Raw genomic sequence first — 25079 nt, 5'->3', positions numbered from 1 at the left:
GACGTTCAATCTGAGAAACTAATTCAACCTTTCATTTCGCGTAAAGATAAATGTCTTCAGCAGCTTATTCTGAATGAATTCAATGACACATTCTCCAATCCATTTATGTAGATGCACAGTCATGGAATTGATTTTCTACTGTGTGTCCAGTTACCACCTATTCTAACTGAAGAAGCACCAACCAGAGCCAGGGTCAAGTTATTACACAATGCAAAACAGTACACATGATAGAATAGGCCTATTTACAGTGCCATGACATCTAATATTAAGACACTGTCTGCATCAACCAAAACACAACCAGCAAAACATTAATAATAGTGCTGGATAGTGCATTGCATGATTGCCTATTCTGGAAGAAAACAAATGAAATACATTGTCAGCAAACATACCTTTGGTATCAACATTTCGGCGACTTGCCAGGTACATTAATTAATGACATTTCCTCATTTTGGGATCAAGAAAAAACATAATTTGGTTGTTTCCTTCAAAACATATTTCCTGTTTTTAATTAGTTGTACAGAGACATAATTTCCAGGAGACAAGGCTCCATGATGCATGGTTGTCACTCAGGAACTAGACAGGAAACGCAATCAGTCACAGACAGCTTTGATCGGCAGGTAGTCTACAAAATAAACAGTATTTTTAATTTTCTTTGTTAATCTAGAGAAACATGCTGCGCCATAAACACATCGGTGAACTGTATGTGACTGAGTCTGATGCCGCTCTTATTTCCCTCTGAGCCTTTTGATGCTCATTTCCACAGCAAACAAGAGAATTAGATGACACAGTCTTAATAACATCACTAAACATACAAGTGACTGATGATTTTTCTGCTCTATTAAAGTTTTTTTTTGGATGAGCCTGAAAAATGCCTGCGAAGTGTTCTCCAGTTACCTGATGTCCTTGTATTTCCTTTGATTTCTAGATGGCTTCTGGTTTGGGGGAAGCTGTGATTGATGCTGCTGGGGAAGAACTTGCCAACGTATGAAATTTGACAGGATTCCAAACAAGCTTTCACAAATATAGATTAAACAGCAAATTGCATTTGAGCTGTACTTTATTACTGTTTGTTTTCATGCCTAGCGTTTCTCTAGATTGCTGACACTGCACTTTGGCCAGCATGGAAAAGCCCAGCTGCATAAAGCCCCATATGTGAAACGGTCCCATATTGCATTTGTTGCATGTTCCATCAAATGTGTTCACACTGTAAAGGTCATTTTTCCATCTGAGCTTTTGCTTTGTGACCAGATTAAGATCCCATGGAGATGTCTCACCTCCTCTTGCTTTCTCTCTGTCTGTCTCTCCATATGTCCCTTGAGCTGTGGTCTCTGCGGGGAGACACCAAGAAGAAAATGAACCCCAGGGACTGCTCACTATCATCACTGACTGTTGTGTTGTTTAATCCTTCCATTCCTGTTTCCTCACATTCATTTTCCTTCAAATACTGTGTGTTGTTTCTTCTAAACCTCAGTACAAACATTCCGGGCCTCTGTTGTTCTACAATAACAAGGGATAGACTGTCAGAACTGGGACTTGTAGGTGGAAGCAAAAACTTATCAGTGCAGTTGTGCCAACCTCGTTCTTTCATGCCCATTATCTCACGCTGCCTCCTTTCCATATCTGCTGCCTCCTCCGGGCTGACGGAGCGAGCCGGCTCAGGCTGGACGAGGCATCCGCCCCCTCAGTCTGTCCCTCCCCGCTCCATCAATCTCCCACCTGCTGCCTGGCATTCCTCCTCCAACTTATCTCCCTCCATTTGTTATCCTCGCTCTCTGTCTCTCACACGCTCCACCACCCTCCTACCTCTGAACTGCTACAGCGCTCTGTTGCCATGGCAGCAAAGGTAATGTGGAGGCAAGAGATCAGTGAACCTGTTTTTAACCTTTTGTTTTTGTGAATGTGCCTAAATATCACACACACACACACACACACACACACACAATCCCCCAGGTGATTGTAGCTTTATAGGCTCCGTCTCGTAAACCCGACAGGATCATGTTGTCTGTCTCATTTGCTGCCTTTCTCACAGGCATAGGCACCTGTGGCCTTCATGCCGTTGCTATAGCAACCTATATGGATCCTTTATTCGATTCTTCATTGGTCAGAATGCCCCAGGTTACGTCTTGATTGGCTGGAGGGGTGGAGGGTGGATTGACTAACAACCCATGCAGATATTTTTTGGTTTGGTTTTTTGTGGATCCACAGAGGGAGATCATTGTTGTTAGTCAGGTTTGTTAACTGTGCTGCACAACACTCCTGATTAATGTTTGACATTCAAGATGAAAAAAGATCATTTTAAACTTCAAATATTGTGAGCACTGGTCTAACATCAGTCTAAAGAAGAAGATTGCCTGTCTTGACAGCACGTTGCGTGGTTCACCCCATTTATCAAGATCCATCCATCCATCCATTGTCGATACCTGACGATCCCTTTCCGGGGTTGCGGCGGGGCTGGAGCCTATCTCAGCTGTCAACGGGCGAGAGGCAGGCTACACCCTGAACCGGTCGCCAGCCGATTGCAGGGCAACATATATACAGTAGATGAACAACCATTCAGGCTCACACTCACGCCTAAGGACAATTTTAGAGTCACCAATTAACCTAATGAGCATGTTTTTGGTCTGTTGCTGGTTTGATCCCCGGGTTGGGCAGGGCCTTTCTGTGTGAAGTTTGCATGTTCTTCCCGTGCATGCGTGGGTTCTCTCCGGGTACTCCGGCTTCCTCCCACAGACCAAAAACATGCTCATTAGGTTAATTGGTGACTCTTAATTATCCTTAGGTGTGAGTGTGAGCCTGAGTGGTTGTATGTCTTTGTATGTATGTCGGCTGGCGACCAGTTCAGGGTGTACCCCACCTCTCACCCGTTGAAGCTGGGATAGGCTCCAGCCCCCCCGCAACCCCGAAAGGGATAGGTGGTATAGAAAATGGACGGATGGATGGATATTTCTGTTGTTGCCAGCCTTTCATGAACACCATTTCCCATAAGGCCTAGACCAGAGAAACAAATTGTGAGGCATCCACCCCCTCGGTCTGTCCTTCTAGAGAGTTGAAGGAGGGGTGTGTGGAGTGACAGCCATGAGACACAGGGTGAGGTCAAAATGAACAGCTGCATGTGGCTCTTCTAAAAACAACCGTTTAGTTAATGTAGTTTGGCCTGCTGATTTGGCAACACTGTGAGCAGTTGCAGTGGCAGTACATATGTTTTTAGAGGTCATGTTGTTCAAGTTTTCTCCTGTATCAGATGATTTAAGTATGTGCGCTGCTGCACTACATTTCAATGGGTGTTTTTTGTATGCAGACAAAATTGTTAGAATTTGTCAAAATAACCAAAGAAGTGCTGTCGTGGATGCAGGTGGACCTCAGAATATGGCCATTGAACTGTAGGAACACACTGAGAAAGACTGATGAAACTAACGCTCAGTAAGAGATTGTATTGGGCTACAAAAGCTAGTGGAACAGAAAGTAATCGAAAACTGAGGTCAAGACTTCAGCTCTCCATTGTAGGAAAAGTAAAAGTGACGGGATGTGAGTCAGTTGCAGTTGGTTCGCCCATGTGCCCCAAAATAAATCATCCTTAATGATTTTCACGCCACACCCGACCTTTCTTTTAGTGCCACCATCAGGTCAGAATTCTCTCTTATAATGAAGAAACGCCACAATATAAACTACAGATTGCCTTGAACTCAACTATAAGCATTTATTTATGCTTCGTTCAGAATCAAAACTTTTGAGTATGTTTTTGCAGCCATGTAGAAGTCATGTATTTTGCATGTGAGTGGTGAGTTGGTAGAAGAATATGTAATAATATATAAGCATGGGCTGCCCAGAATCTGAAGATTTTCATTTCATCCGACACAAAAGCAGCAGATTAGTTCCTCCTTGCATGGCTGTTAATCAGCGAGGTTGCCTGCTGTTTGGAATGAAAGCCTGCAGACTTTCAGCCTTCCACACTACATGGCTGCCTCCCCCAGATTAACTATATATTCAAATGAAGCAGTTTAATCAGGGGTGCAGTCACATTCTGTTTGTCACATGTCTCAGCTACTGTAACTCCTCAAAAGCAATTGTTTGCTCTCATCAACCAACGCCTGCCTTTTTCCCTTTTTCCCTCTAATGGCTTCAACCTATCAATCTGACTCTCTGTGCTCTCACAACCTGACGAATAGGCAGCCTTCAGTCTCCATTAAAATGAGGTAATTGTAGGCGTGTGGGAGGGGCGGGTGTTTATTTGTAAGCATCAAGATTGAGACAGATGCTTAATGCTATTGCCACTTTATGGTCGATGACCAGGGTTCACCAGCATTGCTTGTAATAATATATCAGTTTATGTGCAGAAGGATGCATGCAGTATGTGCTGAAAGCTCCCCTGAGTGTGAGTGTGAAATATAAAGGTCTCAGTGAAACTTGTTTAATTGTCTGCCATGAAGGTTGTTTTCACAATGACTCATCTGCTCCATACCACAGTGTATTGCAGGCATATTTCTCCAGACAGACAGACAGACAGACAGACAGACAGACAGACAGACAGACAGACAGACAGACAGACAGACAGACAGACGGTTTTAAAGAGCAGTACTGTGAGATTAGAAGGGCTCTGGAGGACAAAACAATAATAATTGTGACTCGGAGTGGGTTGAATGTTGCAGTGGAGGGAGCTGAGCTCAGGGCAAAACAAGTAAATCATTGTTATTGAACGGAAAGGGACTTTAATACACTATTACCAGATGTCTATATTGTGCCTGTAGTGATCTCAATAAGGAGAGATCAATGGCAAGTTACTGAGCTTAGCGAGAGAGAGAATTTGGTGATAAGACTCCATAGGTGTCAAGCATCTTCATTAAGCATGGGCCCATATGGAGGTGGCAGACAGCACGGCATCCACACAGAGCCAAGATGGAGTAAAGCCTGCTGGAAACTCTCAAATGAACAGCTTGGAGGGCATGGCCGTGATGTGAAGGTGGTGGGTTGTGTAATAGTAAGTCCGAAAGACAGAGTGACAGAATTGCTCTCTCTCTCTCTCTCTCTCTCTCTCTCTAAAAAGTAAGAAATTCTGCATTTGGTGATGTCTTGGTTTTGCTGTCTGTCTGATGTCATGGTGACAACACAGCTTTTTACATCGCAGTGAAGCAATTCTTCGTTATCTTCAGTTGCTGTCTTACAGTGTATACTCCAGATAACGCCCCCCGGTCCATTCTGTCCCGCTGGATGAATGTGTGAGCAATGATCACATGAAACCAGAGTTTAGCTGCAAGTAAGGCAGCAAACACTTTCTAATATGGAGTCTTATATAAGGATGTTGTCATCATTAGTAATTCACAGGCCTCCTTTGAAGTTTTGTCACCACACGTAGGCCTTCTCCTTCGCCTGCTTTATCTTTCTGACTCTCTCCTGCTCTCTCTTTGTTGTTTGTCCTCTCTCTCCCCTCTGCGCCCCTGGTAAAGATTCAACACTGATAACAGGTTATATAAATATGTGGCTTCTACACAGTGTTAGTCATGCCTTTTGTTTGTTTCTCCTCTGCTGTCATCACAAAAGAGCAACCCTGAGGAAGAGTGTTGGATGAAGAGAAACATTTGATATCTAACTCACAAACAAGCCATGGTCTTCATTATACTGTTGTGTATCGTTGACCTTCAGATATCCACCAAGACGACTGTCTGCAAACCCACGCACATCGGCTGTTCACAGACTCATCTCACTGTATCCCAAACTAACTTTCCCCCCTCATCTGTCTCATTTCAGCCCCCTTCGCCTTGACTTCGTACCTCAGCATGGTGCTGTGTCATCCCTCTCCTCCTCCCTCCGACCATCTATCCACTTCCCCGTCCACGGCTGCAGTCATTTGAAAACTTCCCTCTCCCCATTCCCTCACTTCCCTCTGCAGATTGATGTTTTGAGGCGTGCTTCTCGGGGGTTTATTGTGCATACTTAGTACTTCAAGCTTCAGGTCCGGCTCAAAATCAATTTTATGGTGCATTTCAGTGACCAAGAGTCATAAATTCAAGGAAGTTCAGACTTAGCCTGGTTATATGTAGGTGTTTACACATCGTAAAAAAAAGACCCAATTACTCCCAGGTGTGATTGTTTAGCTAACTTAACTACCTGAGATAACGGATGTTATCTTATGACCCATTTAGACTGAAGACTCTAAACCTCATTTCCACCTGACACTTCATCAAAATGCTGAATGCAAACTGGTTTTGATTCAATTCAAAAACACCAATATGAAATGTTATGCTGGCGTCAGGCTAAATAACCAAAGAGCTTCATTAAGATGAGCAAAATCTATTTTGTTTTTCCTACTCACGTGCCGAGGCTGTAATCCACTAAAAGTCTAACCTAACGCAGCGTCTTTGGTGATTAAGAGTGATGCCTCTTTTTCTTTTTATCACTAAAAACATTAGAGCGAAGCAGCATAAAAAGACCAGGATGATTTAGAGCAAAGGGAATGCTGCTCAAGCGTAGTGACAAGAGGCATTAACAAGAACAGTGACGTCTGGTTTATCTGATATTTGGTTTATATGCGCTCCTAGAATTTCCCTAATCAGGACAAATCTCTTTTTTGTACAAAGTCATGCACACACACACACACACACACACACACACACACACACACACACACACAGTCATATCCTGTTCTGTATTCTAGGCAGACACACACACACACACACACACACGCTGCTGTAAGTGATTTGATTGCAGTACCTGCCTCCCTGAATCGACGTGACCTCACTGTGACAGGTTACATATTGATGTACATGAAGTCATGTGTTTAAGAAGAGGCTCTCTGATTATAGATCCTGAGGGACTAACTGCTCACTGCTGCACTGGCTCCATGCCAATGTGCTGTATGATGCTCATCCATATAGCAGTCTCTGCAGCTGCATCAGTTTCACCTGCAGAAGCTGTGAAATAGCTATGAAACCCGAGGTACATGTGAGTCTGCAGGTCTAGCTTTGTGTGTGTGTGTGTGTGTGTGTGTGTGTGTGTGTGAAGATGTCAGTAAAGTAGCTGAGTGGTTTAGAAAGGCTGATGAGCCAGTTGTCCTTGCACTGGCTCTGTCTGACTCGTGAATCAATGCAGAAGAAAAAGTATACCTTGCTTCACTGAACGGTCTAAAAAAACAGTCATCATAATGAAACTGACATTTGCTATCAAAAGAAAAACTCTCTTCAACATTATTATTTTCATGTTTTGTTTGGGGGAAGATACTGCTGTTCTTTTATTGATTCAGTCGTTATTTATTTTTCACTTCTCATTCCATCATTCCACCCTCCGCTGATTTATTCTATTTTGCCACCTAGTTCTCGCAGCATAAAAGGGTACACACTAATAATCACGGCTTAGTGGAACAGAAGATGAACAGACAGAGACATGAAATCATGAAAGTATACTTTCTTTTTAAATGTTCACAAACTATTTGCTAACTGGGTCTGCTGTTTGTTGCTGGTTGAGTTGCATAGAATTAGTCTATCAGAGCTTTTTTGCTGAAAACAGCTGCATACTGTTGCTGGAAATAAGACTGAATCAACAGTTAAGATGTCAGTGTGTAAAACCAAAGCAAGGAGCTGAAAGATGCTAATATGTTCAGCAGAACTCTGATGGGTTTTAATCCTCTGTGGGGTTCATCACAATAAGCAACATATTAGCAAAGCTTTAAACAAACAAAATATGACTTGTTTTCAGCCATGACCATGGCATCAATTATCCTACAATATGACTGGGCTGCAGCGTGTGACATCATGACTGGAATCACTGACAGTGGTCAAGATGCCCTTGAGGAAAACAGGACAATAGGTCTTCTTCCTGGAGCATCCGCATTTAGCTCATAGCTGGCTTAATCGTAATTGTTCCGCCAGAGGAGGTGAGGAATAGGGGGATGGTAGTGATGCTGCACATCGCACAGGTCTATTATATTGCTTCAAAGATGACACCAGAGGTTTAAAATAGAAACCAGTCTCAGTGAGCGACCTCACAAGTCAGAACTACCGAGGAAGAGCAGAGTGACAGAATGTCCTGCTTCTCCGGACACTTCCCCACCAAACACATGATGTAACTCAGTGTAAGATTAGACCGTGGAGCGGGAACGAGGGAGCACAGAGGCAGAATACAACAAGAGATTCTAAAGATACGTCTCAGTTTTATTGTATTTTTAAGCAGATAAGCACGCTGAGCCAGCTGCCTCCCCACTGAACCACTTAGCTGATATTAAATTCTGCCACGATGACTTCATCCTGGAGCACTTTGCCACTCAGCAGCTATTGCATCATCAGACTTGGAAAGGGGCCCGATGATGTCATCCCCAGGGTGCTGCAGGTGAGGACACGCACATGTGCATGCACACACTGTACTGTAGTGTTAGGATTTTGAAAGAGCCTTTTGAGCTTAGATACAAGAAATGTGGAAAGGAGCTCTTGAATGCAACAATGATAAATAAAACATTCTCCATTCACCATTAAAGAGCTAAATGCTGGTAATAGCAGACACCACACACACACACGCACACAATTAACTTCACATACTTGGGAAATAATGACTTCAAACTCAATTTTTTTCTCAGAACTTGCCATATTTTATAGTAAGTTACATACATTTACACTTCAGCTGTCTTTGTGCTCACAGTAAGGGGGACAAAACACCTACAGTAAACAGTATGTGGCTCACATCTCCTCAGAGCTAACACACACACACATGCACACACAGTCGCATCAGCAAAAGCACTCTCATAGTGAAACACACACACACACACACACACACACACACACACACACACACACACACACACACACACAAATGCATCCACACTTAACTGTCCCCAGTGCACTCAGTCTGTTCCCGTCTTTTCTCAAACCACCTAATTTAGGCTTCCTCGTACTTAAGTAATGATATATGAAATACGACTTATACTTACAAAACATGTTCAACAAATCAACTGTACAAAACAAAAACGGAAATAAAAAACCTACGTCTTTATGAAGAAAACATTGTCGTTATAAAATAAACTGTAATAATCCACATTTTTTACAGCATTGTCAGATGTGGTTCATTCTGGGTTTCACATGATGGACTAGGTTACTATTTATAGGACGAAGAGCAGAAGAAAGAGAAGAAGAAGAAGGAGCAGAAGAAGAAAAGAAGAGTAATAGCGACATTTAAGACATTCTGCACTGCACACGGTTACAGTGACAATTGTTTGTTGCCATGGAGATGATGTTGCATGTTACCAGGTGATTTTCTGTGACAGTCTTTGGGATCATTTAAAGCTATGGGGTTCCCTTTGTCATGCCCCCCCCCCCCGACTGAACCCCAATAACTTCAAAGATAAGTGATTGAATGATTGACTGAATGATGACATCACTTCAAATGACCCTTCCCACAACATCTGAGTCCCCCCCACCCTTTGTTTCCCACCCACCCTCACTGAAAGTCCAATGGGTACTGGCTAACGAGACGTTAAATCCCGCCCATCCTCATTCCATCCCTCTCGTGGTTGGACCAGACTCAATATGGACGGCAGAATCCACCAAGACCCCGGCGTTCTAATCCTCAGACATGGCGTGCCACTTGGCAATTTGGCGACGCGGATGGTCACAGATCTCCCTCCAGTGCTCGCCGGGGGTGCCTGTCGCTGACGTGCCCAGCACCAGGCGCCCTAGGTTGGTGTTGGGGCTGCGCGAGTTGCCTGTGTCTGAGTCCATCAGCAGCAGCTCCACGCTGGTGTCCCTCAGGCCCTCGTCGGAGGGAAGGTCAAAGACAAACAGCTCGTTGAAGACCGGGTTGGGGGAGCACTTCTTCACATGGGTCTTCTTTTTGCACACACGCTTCTTCCCATGGTACATGTTCACCTTGACATATGGATCTAGAGTTGAAGAATGACAAGAGCAGATGACCAAAGTAAGGACAGAAGCAAAGGCATGATGAGTCTCCACGCCTGAAGCAGCTGGAGAATGGCATATTATTCCCAAGACGGATCAATAGGGCAATCGATAGAGCGGAAATGATGGATGTTAGCGATGAGGACAAAGGAGGCTGGCTGTGTAAACACTTGTGTGTGTGTGTGTGTGTGTGTGTGTGTGTGTGTGTGTGTGTGTGTGTGTGTGTGTGTGTGTGTGTGTGTGCTTGTCACTAAAGTGCTCTCTATCACATCCTGATCAGATTACTTCAGTGTGGTGGTGGTGTCATTATGGCAACTATCAGAGCATCCAAAGTAGTCTGGGCTGCGTGGCAGGAAGAACAAAATGGCTTTTTGTCTCATCTATTTATGTTTTTTTGAAGGAGGTTTATGCAATTGTGTTTGTCTGTGTGGGATGTGTTCCCTCATGCTGCAGCTTGAAAGGTGCATCTAAAAGTGTCTGTACCTGTAGGTCCATTGTTGTCGGTCTTGGGCAGGTGGCGAGCTTTGAGGATGACCACAGTCAGAGTGTTGGTGGTGGACTGGTAACACAGGGACAGCAGTAACTCGCCTCGGCTTGAGGACTTCTGTGGAGGGGTGAATAGTTGACAGGTGGTACAGTAGGGGAAAGAGCAGGGGTGAAAAGACAAGATGAAAAGATGATGCAAGAAGAGATGGCAGGTGTGAAAGGAGAGAGAAAGAAGAGACCTTCAGACATGTTTCTCAGCTTCCAAACCAGACATGAACTCGTACCCACTCTGTGACAGACTGCACTAGCAAATAGTGCAACAAGTTAAGAATAATGTTTCTCAACGTAAAATAGCAAAGAATTTGGGGTTTTCATTGTCTCCAGTACATAATGTCACTAAAAGAATCAGAGAATCCAAAGAAATCTCTGTGCACAAGGGACAAGGCTGAAAACCAGTACTGGCTGGCCGTGATCTTCAGGCCTCAGATGACACTGCATTGAAAACAGACACAATTCTGCAGTGGACATCACTGCATGGGCTCAGGAACACTTCCAGAAACCATCGTCTGTGAACACAGTTCATCACTGCATCCACAAATGTACTCTGCCATGCAAAGAGGAAACGGCATATACACCAGATCCAGAAACACTGTCGCCGTCTCTGGTGCCAAGCGCATTTAAGATGGACTGAGGTGAAGTGGAAAACTGTCCTGAGGTCTGACGAGTCAAAAAAATCACAGTTCAAAGCCAGCATTCGTGATGGTGTGGGGGTGCATTAGTGCACGCGGCATGGCTAACCCACACATCTGTGAAAGCACTGTTAATGCTGAACCACACATGCAGGTTTTGAAGCAACATATGCTGCAAGTAGACGTCTTTTTCAGGAAAGGCCCCGCTTATTTCAGCAAGATGAATGCCAAACCACACTCTGCACGCAGTTCTACATTAATCATGGTCTTAATTAACGAACCCAGAGAATACAGCAGTCTTAAGTGCTTCATAATGACTAATGACGAGCCAACATGCTACTAATATGCATGCTAATAAGCAACTAGTTCATGGTGCATATATGTGTGCCTAAATACTTACTACTATTTAATAGTACCTAACAGGGAGCACATTTAGGAAATCTATGTTATGAAAAGTAAGCAAATAATTAGCTATGTTCACAAGGTGGTGAATCCTGCTGGTGTGGGTGCTGACTCCATAATCATCACCTGCTTATGGGGTGTTTTCTCATATCTTAACATCACAAACATGTAATTGAGAAGCTCCCTAATCTGCCCTGCATTAGCACTTTCTCTGTGTTACTGTTCTGCAATTTGTGGCAGACAGACACATCCACGTCTGCGTCCACACACCCAGGAGAGCTCACACCTCGCATGCTGCGATCACACCGAACAGGCTGTCATGCCTCGGCTCACGATTGCCATGGCAATGACAAGTAGCATGCTGACAACTTGTACCCATGACTTGATGGTTTCTGAAAATAAAGATGTCATTCCCCTAGGTAAATTGTCAATGTATCATAGATGAGACGAATAAGTAATATGACTATAATGTACCACTCTGTTGTTTTCTTTTTGTCCTCTTCCAGCTTGAAAACAGGGCGATGGCTATGCTATTTGCGACACATTGTATCGATTCCATGAACTGCTCACACGTGCACGTGCGCGTGCACACACACACACACACACACACACACACACACACACACACACAAAGCAGTGGGACAGGATCTATGCCTTGCAAACAAAGGGAGCCACCACCCTCTCAGCAAAAGGCTGCTTCAGAGGGAACAATGCTCACAGCTCACATTGAGAGACTTCAGCCAAAAATGATTTTAAAACTAGTCTCACTGCACATTATACACATGGATGGATGTAATTATGAATAAACTATTCTGTTTAATCCATTGTTCTTACACTCTGTAAAGCCCTGTTAATCCATCAAGAAAAGGTTGTTTGTACTTTTTTTTTTCCACAGAAAGTGATTCAGAAGGATGAGTGCCAATATCTTTAAACAAAGCAAACCCTTTGCTTAAATACAGCTGATACTCAGCAAACAACTACATTCAAAGATGCCTTTTTCTCTGTTAACCTGCCCGCATCAAATTCAACAAAAGAGCCCGGAAGAAGAACTGAAAAGCATTATCACAGATTCTAAAACTAATTTTTGATCCATCATATTTGGATCACAGCAGACTCCTCCCTACAGCAGAGGCTTATGAGATTTGTCTCTCCTCGGACCACAAGGAGGATGCAATAGAAAAAATCTGGTTAGCGTGGAGAGAGCCCGCAGAATATTATCCTCTTGATGATAAAAATACAGAAGGAGCTGTGCTGAGAGGGAACAATCCTTTCATATTTCTCAGAATCTGAGTCACAGTCTCTGGAGTACTATCTCGTATCAGAGAGCTTTAAAGGTATTAAAGAGAGCTCACATTCCTCCTGGGAGGGAGAAAATGCGCACAAACCTATCTGCTCCCACCTGGTAGGCACAGTGCTTCCATTTTAGCAGAGCTCTGCAGCGTGTAACATTAGCCCACAAATCTAAAATTACACTGATATCATCTCACGTTCCACCTACAAACGGACAAGCTCCTGTACAGACAAACCATCTCATACCGATCTAAAGAGCTGCGATAAGGATAGAGATATCATCTTACACTCCATCCATTAAATTCACCAGTACACTAAATGTAACAGCCAACCCTGCTGCCACAATCCAAGTCTCGTCCACAGCCTTTTCAGGAAATATATATAATCATGGCTATTTCCTGTCACAGCTCTACAGCACAGTAAGTCAGCCGACATCTCAACAACTGGTGCTGATCGTATACCACGTGACATTCCTCTAACAGGAAAACGTCCGACTGGAAAGCCCATTTATGGTCCTCATAGGAACAGCCAGTCTGGAGTCTGTTTATCACCAGCCCGCAGATCCATAGCGGTGTGGTGTGGATATCACTCCATCTATTCAATATGCTACAGGGAACAACGTCCATGCAATAGCCTATTTCCTTTCAATCAACTGTAATTGCTTTGCTATTTTAATGCTCTGATGCTGTTTGGATATGAAGATCATCACTAAATTAAAGACAAATTGAGCAAACTTCAGATTATCCTGTGGTCCAAGCCTTGTTTACTAAGTGGTAGGAAACATTTTATCTATTCTAACTTTTAAATGCACTGATCACATAAATTACATATTTTAAGGATTTCAGAATAATCAGCTGTTTGGGGATTGGACACAATTAGACACAATTATTAGCAGTCCATTTCAGAGCAAGACCTCGGTATCGTCTTTCCCAAATTCATAAAGGGCAACAGATCTCTGCGTCTTCAGAGTGATGCACTTCATGTCTCCTTTCTCTGCCTTTATTTAACATGAACACTTTTCTACTTACTAGAGACAGATTATTATTATTATTACTTACATTCATATCTAAAACTGCCCTTCAAGATGCTGATTAAGCCATTATATTAACACTCGAAAGCGGTGTGACAGTGTGGTTTCAAGAAACATAATACGATGAATCTGCATTCAGGTGAAAGCTCCATGCTTTTAATATCATTATACTTACATAAGTAAATGGATTTCAGGATGATTAAATACTGATTTATGTCCTGATTAATACTGTAACAGTGGAAGCACTTTGTTGCAGCGCTTTTAGGGATGATGCAAGCACTGGTGTTATAATGAGGGAAATGATGAGTCATTATTGGAGCTGTTTTGGAATTGGAAGGGATTTTGTGGTCAGTTTCAGTGCTAGTTTGTTATATAAAATGTGTCTGGTTCAGTAAAATCATTTTAAGACACTGTACGTGTCATAAATCTCATCCCAATGAATGCACTCCAAGGAAACTGATAACCAATGTTGGTGAATTCAGGGTACAAACATCCAAATTGTTTGAGATCTTACCTTGACATTCCTCTTGATGATCTCTCGACTCATCAGGACACGCCCGTCTGATAAATCGATCCCGGACAAGGGTACAAGGGTCTCTCCGATGACCTCGTCACGGGAGAACCTATCAAAGCTCAGGACCATGAAGTGGAGGGCCAACTCTGACACTCTGGCCAGCGGGATCCCGTAGAAGCTGAAGGTCTCATCAAAGGCAGGGTCCAGAGTTTTCCTCAGGACTCTGGTCTTCACCCGGTGCTTTTTCTCCGGCAGCAGGGTAAGCTTGATGTAAGGGTCAGATGTCAGCGACTGCTCATCAGTTGGGGTCAGGCCGTGGGCTTCCTGGATCAAAAAGGTCAAATCAAGCTAATCAGTCAAGACTGCGTGAAACTATTTTTAGTCGACTTTCTATCAAACAGCTGATTGTAAAGACACACACACACACACCTGACACCAGGTGAAACACAGACAGTACCTTGATATGGACAATGAATGCCTTTTTCTCTGGCTGGTACTCCAGGGAGAAGTGGAGAGTCCCAAGCCCACCCTCCCCCTCCTCTCCTTGTGGCTTGTCCACAGCTGGGGTCGGTGCCTGGCTGGAGAGGGTGCTGGATGGTGAAGGGAGGTCTCGGCGGTCCATTACCCCAGGTTGGGTGAACCCTGCGTGTGGAGAAGGCAGCTCGAGGTCCGGGGAGCTCCGCACCTTCTGGTGGTGGTGATGAAATGGTTTGGTGGTGAAGTTGCCATTCAGATCCCGTTTCTCCAGATCCAGATGCAGAGCCGGCCTGGCATCGTTTGGACTTGATGCCAGTTTCCCAGTGCCGGTCGGACTCATTAGTGACGTGTGGCAGTTTCCATTAACGTCAGTTTTACTGGTGTCGTTAGCTGTTGTAGCGGCCGGTGCAGCAAACTTCTTCTTACCACTGAGGCTCTCGGGGTAGATGTCGACCCCTTTGAGCATGTGCACAAACTTGTAGGGAGGTGTCTTCTGGGATTTGGTGTTTTTACGCTGGCAACAGATCCATGCGAAAGCTGATACAGTGAAGACAAGGCCAAAGACACTCACCACAGCAACACCCACTGGCACTGCCACTGTGGAGGAGGACAGAGAGAGAGGAGAAAATAAATTAAGTTAAGATGTCTGAATGCACGCCCCAACCAACACCGTGGAACAAACAACAGTAAAAACAATCTCACATAAAACAACTGTGCAGCTTACACAACCTCAACAGATTTAATTGTGGCACTGAGGCAATTGAAGCCATTTTGTGTGTCTGACTGACGCAGGCTGCAGTCTTGACTCAGACACAGAAAAAAACAAGCCAATCTGTTCAACCCTCATGGAGCACTATCAGTACTGTGTTCATATACCAAACATGGCTTCAGTAAAGCAACAGGAAACAGCCGGTGTAAGTAATGAACTGCTGGGAAAACTACACAACGTCACTACGTGGCTGGTTGATTTCTGACTGGCTGAACTCAGAGGCAGAACAAGACCTCAGCAAAAGCACAAATGGACGACAGACCTACAATGTCAACTGGTTGAGAAAGATTTTCTGACTAACGACCAGACTTTAAAATGGAAACATCAGGATCATTCTGGTCGATACAGAGAACAAACACCAGCTTGGCAAAACAGATTCTTGCAGATCTGTTTTGTGCAAAGTGGGATATCAGGATGAGCATAACTGATATCCCATCTATAAGAACAGCCCAGAGATTTGTGATAGAGTCCATGTTATATTCCCCCTGCAGCAGGGGAAGATTTACTACATCTGTTATCTTTTCAGCAGCAGTGGTTCTTTAGGGACCTAATGCCTTTCAATGGTACTTGTGTCCCCTATAGTACCATTAAAACGTTCCTATGGAGACATATTATGGGGATATTTGCCACTGAACGCTTAAGCTCTTTGTTTTGTGGTGTTGAACTGTGACTCAACAGCAATCAGCAATCATGCTGCCTTCTCATGCAGGCAGAGTTAATAGGTCTGTTTCAGCAGAAGAAACGCAGACCATTTCCTGCAGTTATGAGGGCGGCCCAGTGGAAAAGCACTCAGGTTAACACCCATAGAGAGAGAGAGAGAGAGAGAGAGAGAGAGAGAGAGAGAGAGAGAGAGAGAGAGAGAGAGCAGAGAGAGAGAGAGAGAGAGAGAGAGAGAGAGAGAGAGAGATGTACTGTAGTTCATATCATTTCAATCATTTATTTCCGTTTCTCATATAGCTCCTTTGTTGCCTGGTTGAGTCTGGTGCTGTAATGTTCACACAACATATTTAACAACATCCTACTTATTTTCCTATAATTGACATAGATTACATAAAATTGTATCATTTGTAATTTCTGATCATGTATTCCTGTGAGGAATCAATATTTCCTGTGGTGTTATTCTAGAGGTTATTATGATTGTGTGTCCATTTCAAGTGTATTTACACTCCATAGGCTCATAATGTATTACTAATGTGACTGCTTCTCCATGAGCGAGCAATAAGGCAGTGAGTAAGCTCATTTCAGCTGCAGATCACAGCTCTCGTACATATTGTTGTCTCCGTTTTCATGAATATTTGAGCCGGACGCGCCGGGTGGACTGGATTTCAACAGCAAACAGATGGATGTGGCGACGGGAGGGCGGCGAGGGGGCTGCCGAGCCCAGAGGAAAGAAAGACAACAAACAGGTGCTTCACCTGGGCTGTAGTAACACCTGCGCAATCCCAAAGTGTAATATTAAATGGACTTTGTAAATATTGATGTCGTATTAACACGTCAGCTCCACCCTCGTGGTGAGGTAATTAGCTGTCGCCTTCAAGCTAGTAGCAAAATGGAGGCTGGGAGTCTCCTCAAACACGTTGTTTGATGGAGTGAAAGGGTTAGACGGCACACCGTCAGTCACTTTCATGTAGTATTTCTTCAGAGAATAGTCTGCTGTAACGTATGAAGAAGAAGAAGCAAAAATTCAACTCAAAAAGTAACAAATTAGCTACTTATCATTAGCGGCTAATAACGCTAACAATGAGTCACTTGTAATCAATGACTCCACACCTGCGTCCTTGTTTGCTAAGAGAGGCTGTTCGGACTCACCGAGCTGAGCTCCGTCCTCCACCAGAGGAGCCATGGTCTCTGTCCAAGGTGCTGAAACGGTCCGTCTGCGTTCACGCCGAGCTCTCTCTTCTCTGGCGAACTCCTGATGTCGAGGCTCCGCAGTGTCTCGGCTTGGATGAGCTTAAATAATGCACGCGCTGGTGTAGAGCTTCAATAATGGAGGAAGCAGCCTTGTTTTCCCAGAGAGAAGGATGGAGGGATGCTCTGTCCTCGCCCTGCTGCTGTTACTCTGTGATGCGTGAGTGTGTCTCAGAGGCGGCAACACCCCGTTTCTTCTCTCTCTCTCTCTCTCTCTCTCTCTCTCTCTCTCTCTCTCTCTCTCTCTCTCTCTCTCTCTCTCTCCCTCCTTGTTTTGTCTCTCTCTCTCATCCTCTGTTCACCAGCCCCTCGCCCCCTCCCTGCCGGTAAGGCTTAGCTCATCACTGCTGACGCAGTGGTGACGGAAGCCGGCTGTGAAATCAGGACCCCCGGTGTAGCAACACAACAGGGCTGCCAATTTCCCCGATGACATGTTAGGGAATGAATGGTTTCTGGTGTGTGTGTGTGTGTGTGTGTGTGTGTGTGTGTGTGTGTGTGTGTGTGTGTGTGTGTGTGTGTGTGTGTGTGTGTGTGTGTGTGTGTGTTCGATAAGACTGCTGAAAGAATGTGTTATACTGTAATCTCATCATTCATTCAAGTGGTAATTTAGGTGATAGGTTTGGATGCAGTGATGCTTTCCTCTGATACTGATTGGTAGTAACTGGACAGCTCAGTTTACTGTGATCAATCCATACCACACTCTATAGTGTATTTAGTATCTTTATAGTACACTCTGTTATAAACTTTCCAATATACTGCAGATCAACAGCAACTGACTCACATGTCACTGAAGCACAACCTTCTGCTTTATAGAAACTGTAATGTACTGCAGGCAGCAGTCAGTTTGGAGGATATCACCCCCTCCTTGTTAGCAAAATGCAACTAAAGCACAACTAACAGACAAGGAGCAGAAAAGAAAAAGAAAAGTAAGAGTTTGTTGTTAATTGGACAGTTCAGCAGAACAGGTTTTTGGTTTTAAGTTGTGTGAGGATCAGTAGACTCTTTAATTCACCCAATGAAACTGGGCCTTTTTTGTATCATCATGCCACTTTTGTAATGTATAGTATAAATGTAGTTGTAATGTCTAACTGTAATCAATTAGTCAGACTCTGTGCAGGTAACAGTCGGTTGTGTTGTCCCTAACAAATAAAAACAGTGAGTAGTTGCAATATGATGACGTGCACAAGTCAATGTGTCCTGCCTTGCCGACAGGTTTAGCATTTGGTATAGTCAAATACTGACCCCTGGTGTTCACAGTAAAGAATGCATTTTTTTTCTGTAGAATTAAAGCATTTAGTAAAAAAAAAAAAAAGTGGAAATTAAAAGAATATACACTACAAAAGCACACAAAAGCAATCAAGATTTGAAACCCATATCAAAAGAGCCTTTGGAAAGAATAAGCTAATCTCTTTAAAGAACTGGAGTTTAGAAGCTAACTGTGCTACGTGCCAGACAAAGGACACCAGGACGCCGATGCAGAGTGTGATCAGAAAAACAAGTTTATTCACAAAGTAGCAACAGAAGTTCAGTTCTCAGGAAACATACGTATAATCAAAGTATCAAAGAAAATTCTCACTGGGGTAAAAGTAACAACTGAAAACGCTGAACAGAAAATCACCTTCTAAAGCAATGGGAATAATCCAGCAGTGGAGACAAAGAGAGCATTGCTTAAGAAGCTGGCTGATTAAGCAGACGAGCAGCAGGTGTGCCAAGAGACCAGAGCTCCAGGAGATCGCCCCGCCCCTCGGCACTTGCACTGCAGGAAAAGGGAGAGAGAAGTGAGTCAGGAGCAAACACAAAAAGACAACAAAAAACAGGACCACAACAAACTGTGCAGGACAGTGATGGAAAATTGTGGTATTATCAGGGTTATTAATTAGGTCAGCTTCGATAACTTTCTATAGTGATAAATAGGTCAGATCCTGCTCAGAGTTACTTTTTAGAATTTTACTAAACCACTCCTAAGTTAGGACTTCTTCCTGGAAATGTTTGAGTTACGAGCTCTTTGAGAGGACTCTCACAATGTTTGTGAGTACAGTCTCTGTTGACTCTATCTAATCTACAAGCTTCAAATGTGTATTTATGCTTGCAAGACATTAAAACTGTCTGCAAAACAACTAAACTATATTATGAATGAGGCTGCTGAAGAACAGAAGCTCCACTTCTGACATGTTTCCTGCGGGCACTGAAAGCACAATGGAGTCCTGACTGAGTTGGAACACAAACAGAATGCGACAAATACTGTGGACATTAGATGTTAATGCATATTTCAGCTTCCCTTTAAAAGCTGCGTTGGTACTTCTGATGCTATTGCAACTACCACAGTATTATCAAAGCTGCTATAAATACTACTATTACTGGTACTCATGAATATGTTAAATGCTCCATCCTAAATGTTTGTGTCATGTCATAAAGGCCTTAGCTGTGTTGAACCATTTATAAGAGAAGGAAAGGTCTTCAGGAGGGTCTCACCCTCCCCAAATATAACTGACATCCAAATACATGCTTCCTATTGGTCACATAGCAATGCTGTGTACATATCTAGAAAATAAAGGTCTGGAACTCCTGGTAATTTGTTTCTATTGTTGAGTGACTGTTAGCTAGCGCACTGAATGTAACTGCCCGATATAACACCTGGACAAATTGGCTCAAAGCAGGTCAAACTTCTGTGCTTGGAAAGTAAATAACAAATAAAGCAGCTTCACCTGGGAGCTGCAGCAATGGAGCACATCTACTGTACTGTCATCTTTATGACTCTTTTGTGTGGCGTAGTATTGTTCAGAAAACAGAAGACAACCAGCTGTTGCTCCATGAAACATCTGGATAAAGCTGTGAAGCTCTGATCATCATGTGACAGGTGCAGCAATGCTTTTGAAATGTCCGTTAAGACTTCGTCCAAAACAGTTCACATGAAGTAATGAAAGTTTCCAGATGTCAGTCGATTTGAAGATGTAAGAAGCTATAAATCAGTGGCCATTAGTGGCTTCTTAGGTTAGTGACCGTTGTCTCTTTATTCAGATGCTTTAATGGGAACTTTCAAGGCAAGAATAGTTTTTTCTCTCCTACATACTTTTCAGTGCAAGTGACAAGTCTTTGTCATTTAGTACACCCTTTAAAGGTACACTTGGTGTTGTTTGTCAACCAACAGGTGGTGCTGAAGTCCACTACTCCACCTTGCATTCATTTTACACGCTGAGGCCTGGAGCTCATGTTTCATACCACCCTGCAGTCACTCCTCACACCCATGTTCACTCATAATTTCCTTGCCGTCATTGTCGGTCTAATAATGAGACCACTGTCTTTTTAAATATGATTCTGCTGTTACACGCAAGCCTCCACCTGTCTTCTTAGATTCTTCAGCTTCATCATCCTCATCAGCCTCTCATCGGTCAACAGAGTGATCAGCCACCACCACCAGTGTCTGGATTTATCTTGCTGCTACTGAGGGTGATGCCCTCGATTACAAATCTACCTGAGGAGTCTAAACTCCAAAGAACCTCTGACAAGAATAATTATCACATATCATCTGTCACAATAATCTTTGTAATTGTTTACAGGAGAGTGGAACTATCAGTGTACAGTTCCAACTGATTATTGATAGTTTGCCGTGCAGCGAAAGATCCATCACTTTCTATGGCTCATATTGGCAATATTAGAGTGGAAATATCCTGAACTACAGGTCACAGTAGGCCAAGCATTGTAATGATAATGGGAGCCTCAGCTTCAATGTTAAAACAGTAATACATGACATATGATTACTGAAAGGAGGACATGTAGCAACACAATAGGGCTGCCAATATCCCCGATGACTTGTCAGGGAACTAATGGTTTCTGTGTGTGTGTGTGTGTGTGTGTGTGTGTGTGTGTGTGTGTGTGTGTGTGTGTGTGTGTGTGTGTGTGTGTTTCGATAAGACTGCTGAAAGGATGTGTTATACTGTAATCTCATCATTCATTCAAGTGGTAACTTAGCTGATAGCTTTGGATGCAGTGATGCTTTCCTCTGATACTGATTGGTAGTAACTGGACAGCTCAGTTTACTGTGATCAATCCATACCACACTCTATAGTGTATTTAGTATCTTTATAGTACACTCTGTTGTAAACTTTCCAATATACTGCAGATCAACAGCAACTAGACTCACATGTCATTGAAGCACAACCTTCTGCTTTATAGAAACTGTAATGTACTGCAGGCAGCAGTCAGTTTGGAGGATATCACCCCCTCCTTGTTAGCAAAATGCAACAAAAACACAACTAACAGACCAGAAGCAGAAATGAAAAAGAAATGAAAGCAAAATTAAGAGTGTCTTGTTAACTGACTCATAAGCAATTAAGAAACACACACATGCACACACATGCACACACACACACACACACACACAGTTGAACAGTAGGGCGGGCTCACCAGGTGTATTTAAAACGCTTTCTGGTTTAATGTCTCATCATTTCTTCCTTCATCACCTGAACAGCAGCTCTCCCTCTATTCACCCAGCAGGTAAGATCAGAATCTGTCACCCTATACGATGGTTTACTCTGTAGACCTTTACATAAACTCACAGAATGTAAAAAGCTGCAGTTTGATTATTTCTTTTCAGCTCACTGATCATTTACACGTTATCCCTTTCATTTACAACAGTGATGGCAACAGCAGTTTTGTCCAGAAGCAGAGGAGGCCTGTTCTTCATCTTCACTCTGCTGTGTCTGGTTTCCCTCTCAAGTTCACTGATTGGCAAAGAACAACTGGTAGATATATGTCTTGCTTAACCTCCCGCCGCTGTAGAAAATAATCTTACATCTATTTGCACGTCTACAGCTGTTATGAGTCATCTGCAGCTGTATGTGCTGCATTAGAGCTGTTGGCATGTCCCTACATGTAACTGTATGTTGATTCTCTCTCTGGATTTGTAGGAAAATCTCAAAGAAATGGTTGAGAAATATGAACAAGATATCGACAGTGTGAAGGTAAGTCAGTCGGTCAGTTTCCATGTTGCTCATATGCTCATAAAAATGTGTTCTGATAGGATGACTTTATGTGCTGCAGTGGGCACAACATCATGTCACATCATAGCAGGCTGAGTTGGTGACATGCCATGAAGAGGTTTTCTTTTTCCCCATTAGGCTGAGTACAAAGAGTACACATCAGACATTGCCGCTGTTTCACAGCTCATGGATGAATACGTGAGCATGGCGGATCGAGCGATGTCACTGATGAACAAAGCCTCACATGGATCAGCTGACTCTCTACCACTGAAGGAATTTGTGCAGAGCATCGTGGAGAAAACCAAGACTTTCCTTGATAGGCAGGGTGAGGGGCTTGCTGCAAAAGTAGTGAAAGCAGAAGAGAAACTGGAAGAATCTAAGAAAATGGTCAGGTTCCTTGAGGAGAGTCAAGCTGAATTTTAACCTCTGTCTCAGTCAGTGCCTCCATGTCTGACACTGCATCTGTTGTTTCTGTCAAGTTTCCCTTTCTTACTGCACAGCTTCAGTTTAATGTTTCTATGAACTGACTTTGAAACCATGAATTCCTTTTATTTCTCTGACATAAAATAGGACATAAGAGAGGGACTCACTATTGATGGGAATATGAAATTTGTTGATATACCTGCAGCTTTAAATTAATATATGTGCAAATATGTGGCCATTCCAGTTTAGAAAGTAGAAAAAATGTTTATGCAAAATGACACAAACGCATTTAACAACTGTTACTTCTAGTTATTTCAAATATTAAGGTGGGCAACTCTGTTCAGTCTGCTGTCCTACATGCATGACTTGGTTACTGTTGTGATACAATTGAGTAAATATTGTGGAAAACATGCCAGAGCTGATAATAAATGGTGAAATAAGTATTGTACATGAAACTCAGGACATGTGGGCAACCCAAATAAATCCAATACATGAGAACTGTTGTTGACTGATGCCTCCTTTCTTTGCAATCCAAAAATACGAAGCCCAGAGTTCTAATACAAATGTGTTGGAGACAATGCCACAAAAGGATACAGGTGAGGTTAGACACAATGTGAGGCTGCATGTGTGCTGCAGACATGTTTAAATACTGCATCACCTCTGCTACTGATTGGAAAGCTGCAGTTTCACAGTCAGTCACATCATTTCTAAGACTCTGAATGAAAATATTGCCATCATGACATATGAAGTTGCATCGAGTGGTTTCTACACCGATGATGGGCTATATGGAAGACGACTCCTGAGAACAACCACTGGAGCGATTAACAGCATCCAGACTGTCCTTCCTGTCTGACTGCAGTTAATTCGTCTGTATTCTCTGTTGCCTTTGCTCTGTTGATTTATCCTCCGTAACAAAAACATACATATTTGAGTACAGAAATGAAAATTGCAAGTGATGCTTTCAAACATGTTACATACATGGTTCCTGAATGATTAGCTGGATTCTAGCTTAAAAATGTTGCAAACAGTAGCAAGCGAATGCAGCATGTCATTCCTTCTCAGCAAGTTTGCTTTATGAGAAGGAACATCACCCCGTTTTTCCATTTATCTGACATTAAGCTATTATCTCAAGGTACAAATATGTAAAGAAACATAAGGAATACTGGAAAGACATCTGAAACAGACAGATCACAAAACAAAACCAGAACACATTCATCATAGTGTATGCAGGCATTGATTGGACAGACCACCTGTTACAGTATGAGTTCATATTTCCAGGCTAAGTAAACTATTCATGTTGTTTATCAATGGGTCCCAGATTTTGTCAAATCTCTTATTGAAGATGATATCTGTGATGGAACAGTCACAAAATTGCTCAAAATTGTAATTATAGCTCTACTTTTTATTTTGTTTCTGTGATATCTTACAGCTTTCATTTTGGGTTATGTTGGTGGATTAGTTAATACAAGGTTAGTATGAAACTAACCTTAACTATGTGGGTCACCAGTGCTGACAAACATCCCAGAGCCTGCATAACAATCATATTGGCACTATTAGAGTGGAAATATCCTGAATTACAGGTCACAGTAGGCCAAGCATTGTAATGATAATGGGAGCCTCAGCTTCAATGTTAAACAGTAATACATGACATATGATTACTGAAAGGAGGACATGTAGCAACACAACAGGATGAAGGACGTGTTATACTGTAATCCCATCATTCGTTACAGTAAGTGGTAGCTTAGCTGATTTAGATGCAGAGGTTTGGATGCAGTGATGCTTTCCTCTGATACTGGTTGGTAGTAACTGGAATAACAGCTCAGTTTACTGTGATCAATCCATACCACACTCTGCAGTGAATTTAATATGGTATCTTTATAGTACACTCTATTTCAAACCTTCCAATATACTGCAAATCAACAGCAACTGACTCACATGTCACTGAAGCACAACCTACTGCTTTATAGAAACTGTAATGTACTGTAGGCAGTAGCTAATTCGGAGGGGGATATCACCCCCTCCCTGTTAGCAAAGTGCAACAAAACACAACTAACAGACAAGGAGCGGAAATGAAAAAGAAATGAAAGCAAAAGTAAGAGTTTACTGTTAACTGGACAACTTGTGATGACTTGTCAGGGAATTAATGGTTTTTGGTGTGTGTGTGTGTGTGTGTGTGTGTGTGTGTGTGTGTGTGTGTGTGTGTGTGTGTGTGTGTGTGTGTGTGTGTGTGTGTGTGT

At 43.0% G+C, this 25079-nt stretch overlaps 2 protein-coding genes across 2 annotated transcripts in view; one reads left to right on the top strand and one right to left on the bottom strand.

Moving 5' to 3' along the window:
* Window positions 1-8554: 8554 nt before the first annotated feature.
* syt4 (synaptotagmin IV) lies at window positions 8555-17716 on the bottom strand. The gene is made up of 5 exons (XM_070993566.1): window positions 17342-17716; window positions 14744-15360; window positions 14287-14610; window positions 10359-10479; window positions 8555-9859 (listed from the first exon to the last, which is right to left on the bottom strand). Exons 1-5 carry the CDS (start codon window positions 17373-17375, stop codon window positions 9540-9542), a joined length of 1416 nt encoding a protein of 471 aa, XP_070849667.1. The 5' UTR covers window positions 17376-17716; the 3' UTR covers window positions 8555-9539.
* Window positions 17717-22362: 4646 nt separating this feature from the next.
* LOC139351807 (carbohydrate sulfotransferase 12-like) overlaps window positions 22363-25079 on the top strand; it is a 20659-nt gene continuing 17942 nt past the window's right edge. Inside the window, exons 1-2 of the mRNA XM_070993811.1 lie at window positions 22363-22401; window positions 22558-22806. Of these exons, the coding sequence (XP_070849912.1) occupies window positions 22363-22401; window positions 22558-22806 (288 nt within the window). The remainder of the gene's footprint in view (window positions 22402-22557; window positions 22807-25079) is intronic.

This window comes from Chaetodon trifascialis, chromosome 23, assembly GCF_039877785.1.
Source record: "Chaetodon trifascialis isolate fChaTrf1 chromosome 23, fChaTrf1.hap1, whole genome shotgun sequence".
Taxonomy (NCBI): Eukaryota; Metazoa; Chordata; class Actinopteri; order Chaetodontiformes; family Chaetodontidae; genus Chaetodon; species Chaetodon trifascialis.
Note: the sequence above shows the minus strand (reverse complement) of the source record. Positions and strands in the feature narration are given on the sequence as shown.

Coding starts and splice junctions, on each gene's coding strand:
- syt4 (XM_070993566.1), bottom strand. CDS start 17,375: ATGGCTCCTCTGGTGGAGGACGGAGCTCAGCTCG. Junction 14,611..14,743: donor CATTCATTGTCCATATCAAG/GTACTGTCTGTG, acceptor TTTTTGATCCAG/GAAGCCCACGGCCTGACCCC. Junction 10,480..14,286: donor TCATCAAGAGGAATGTCAAG/GTAAGATCTCAA, acceptor ACCCCTCCACAG/AAGTCCTCAAGCCGAGGCGA.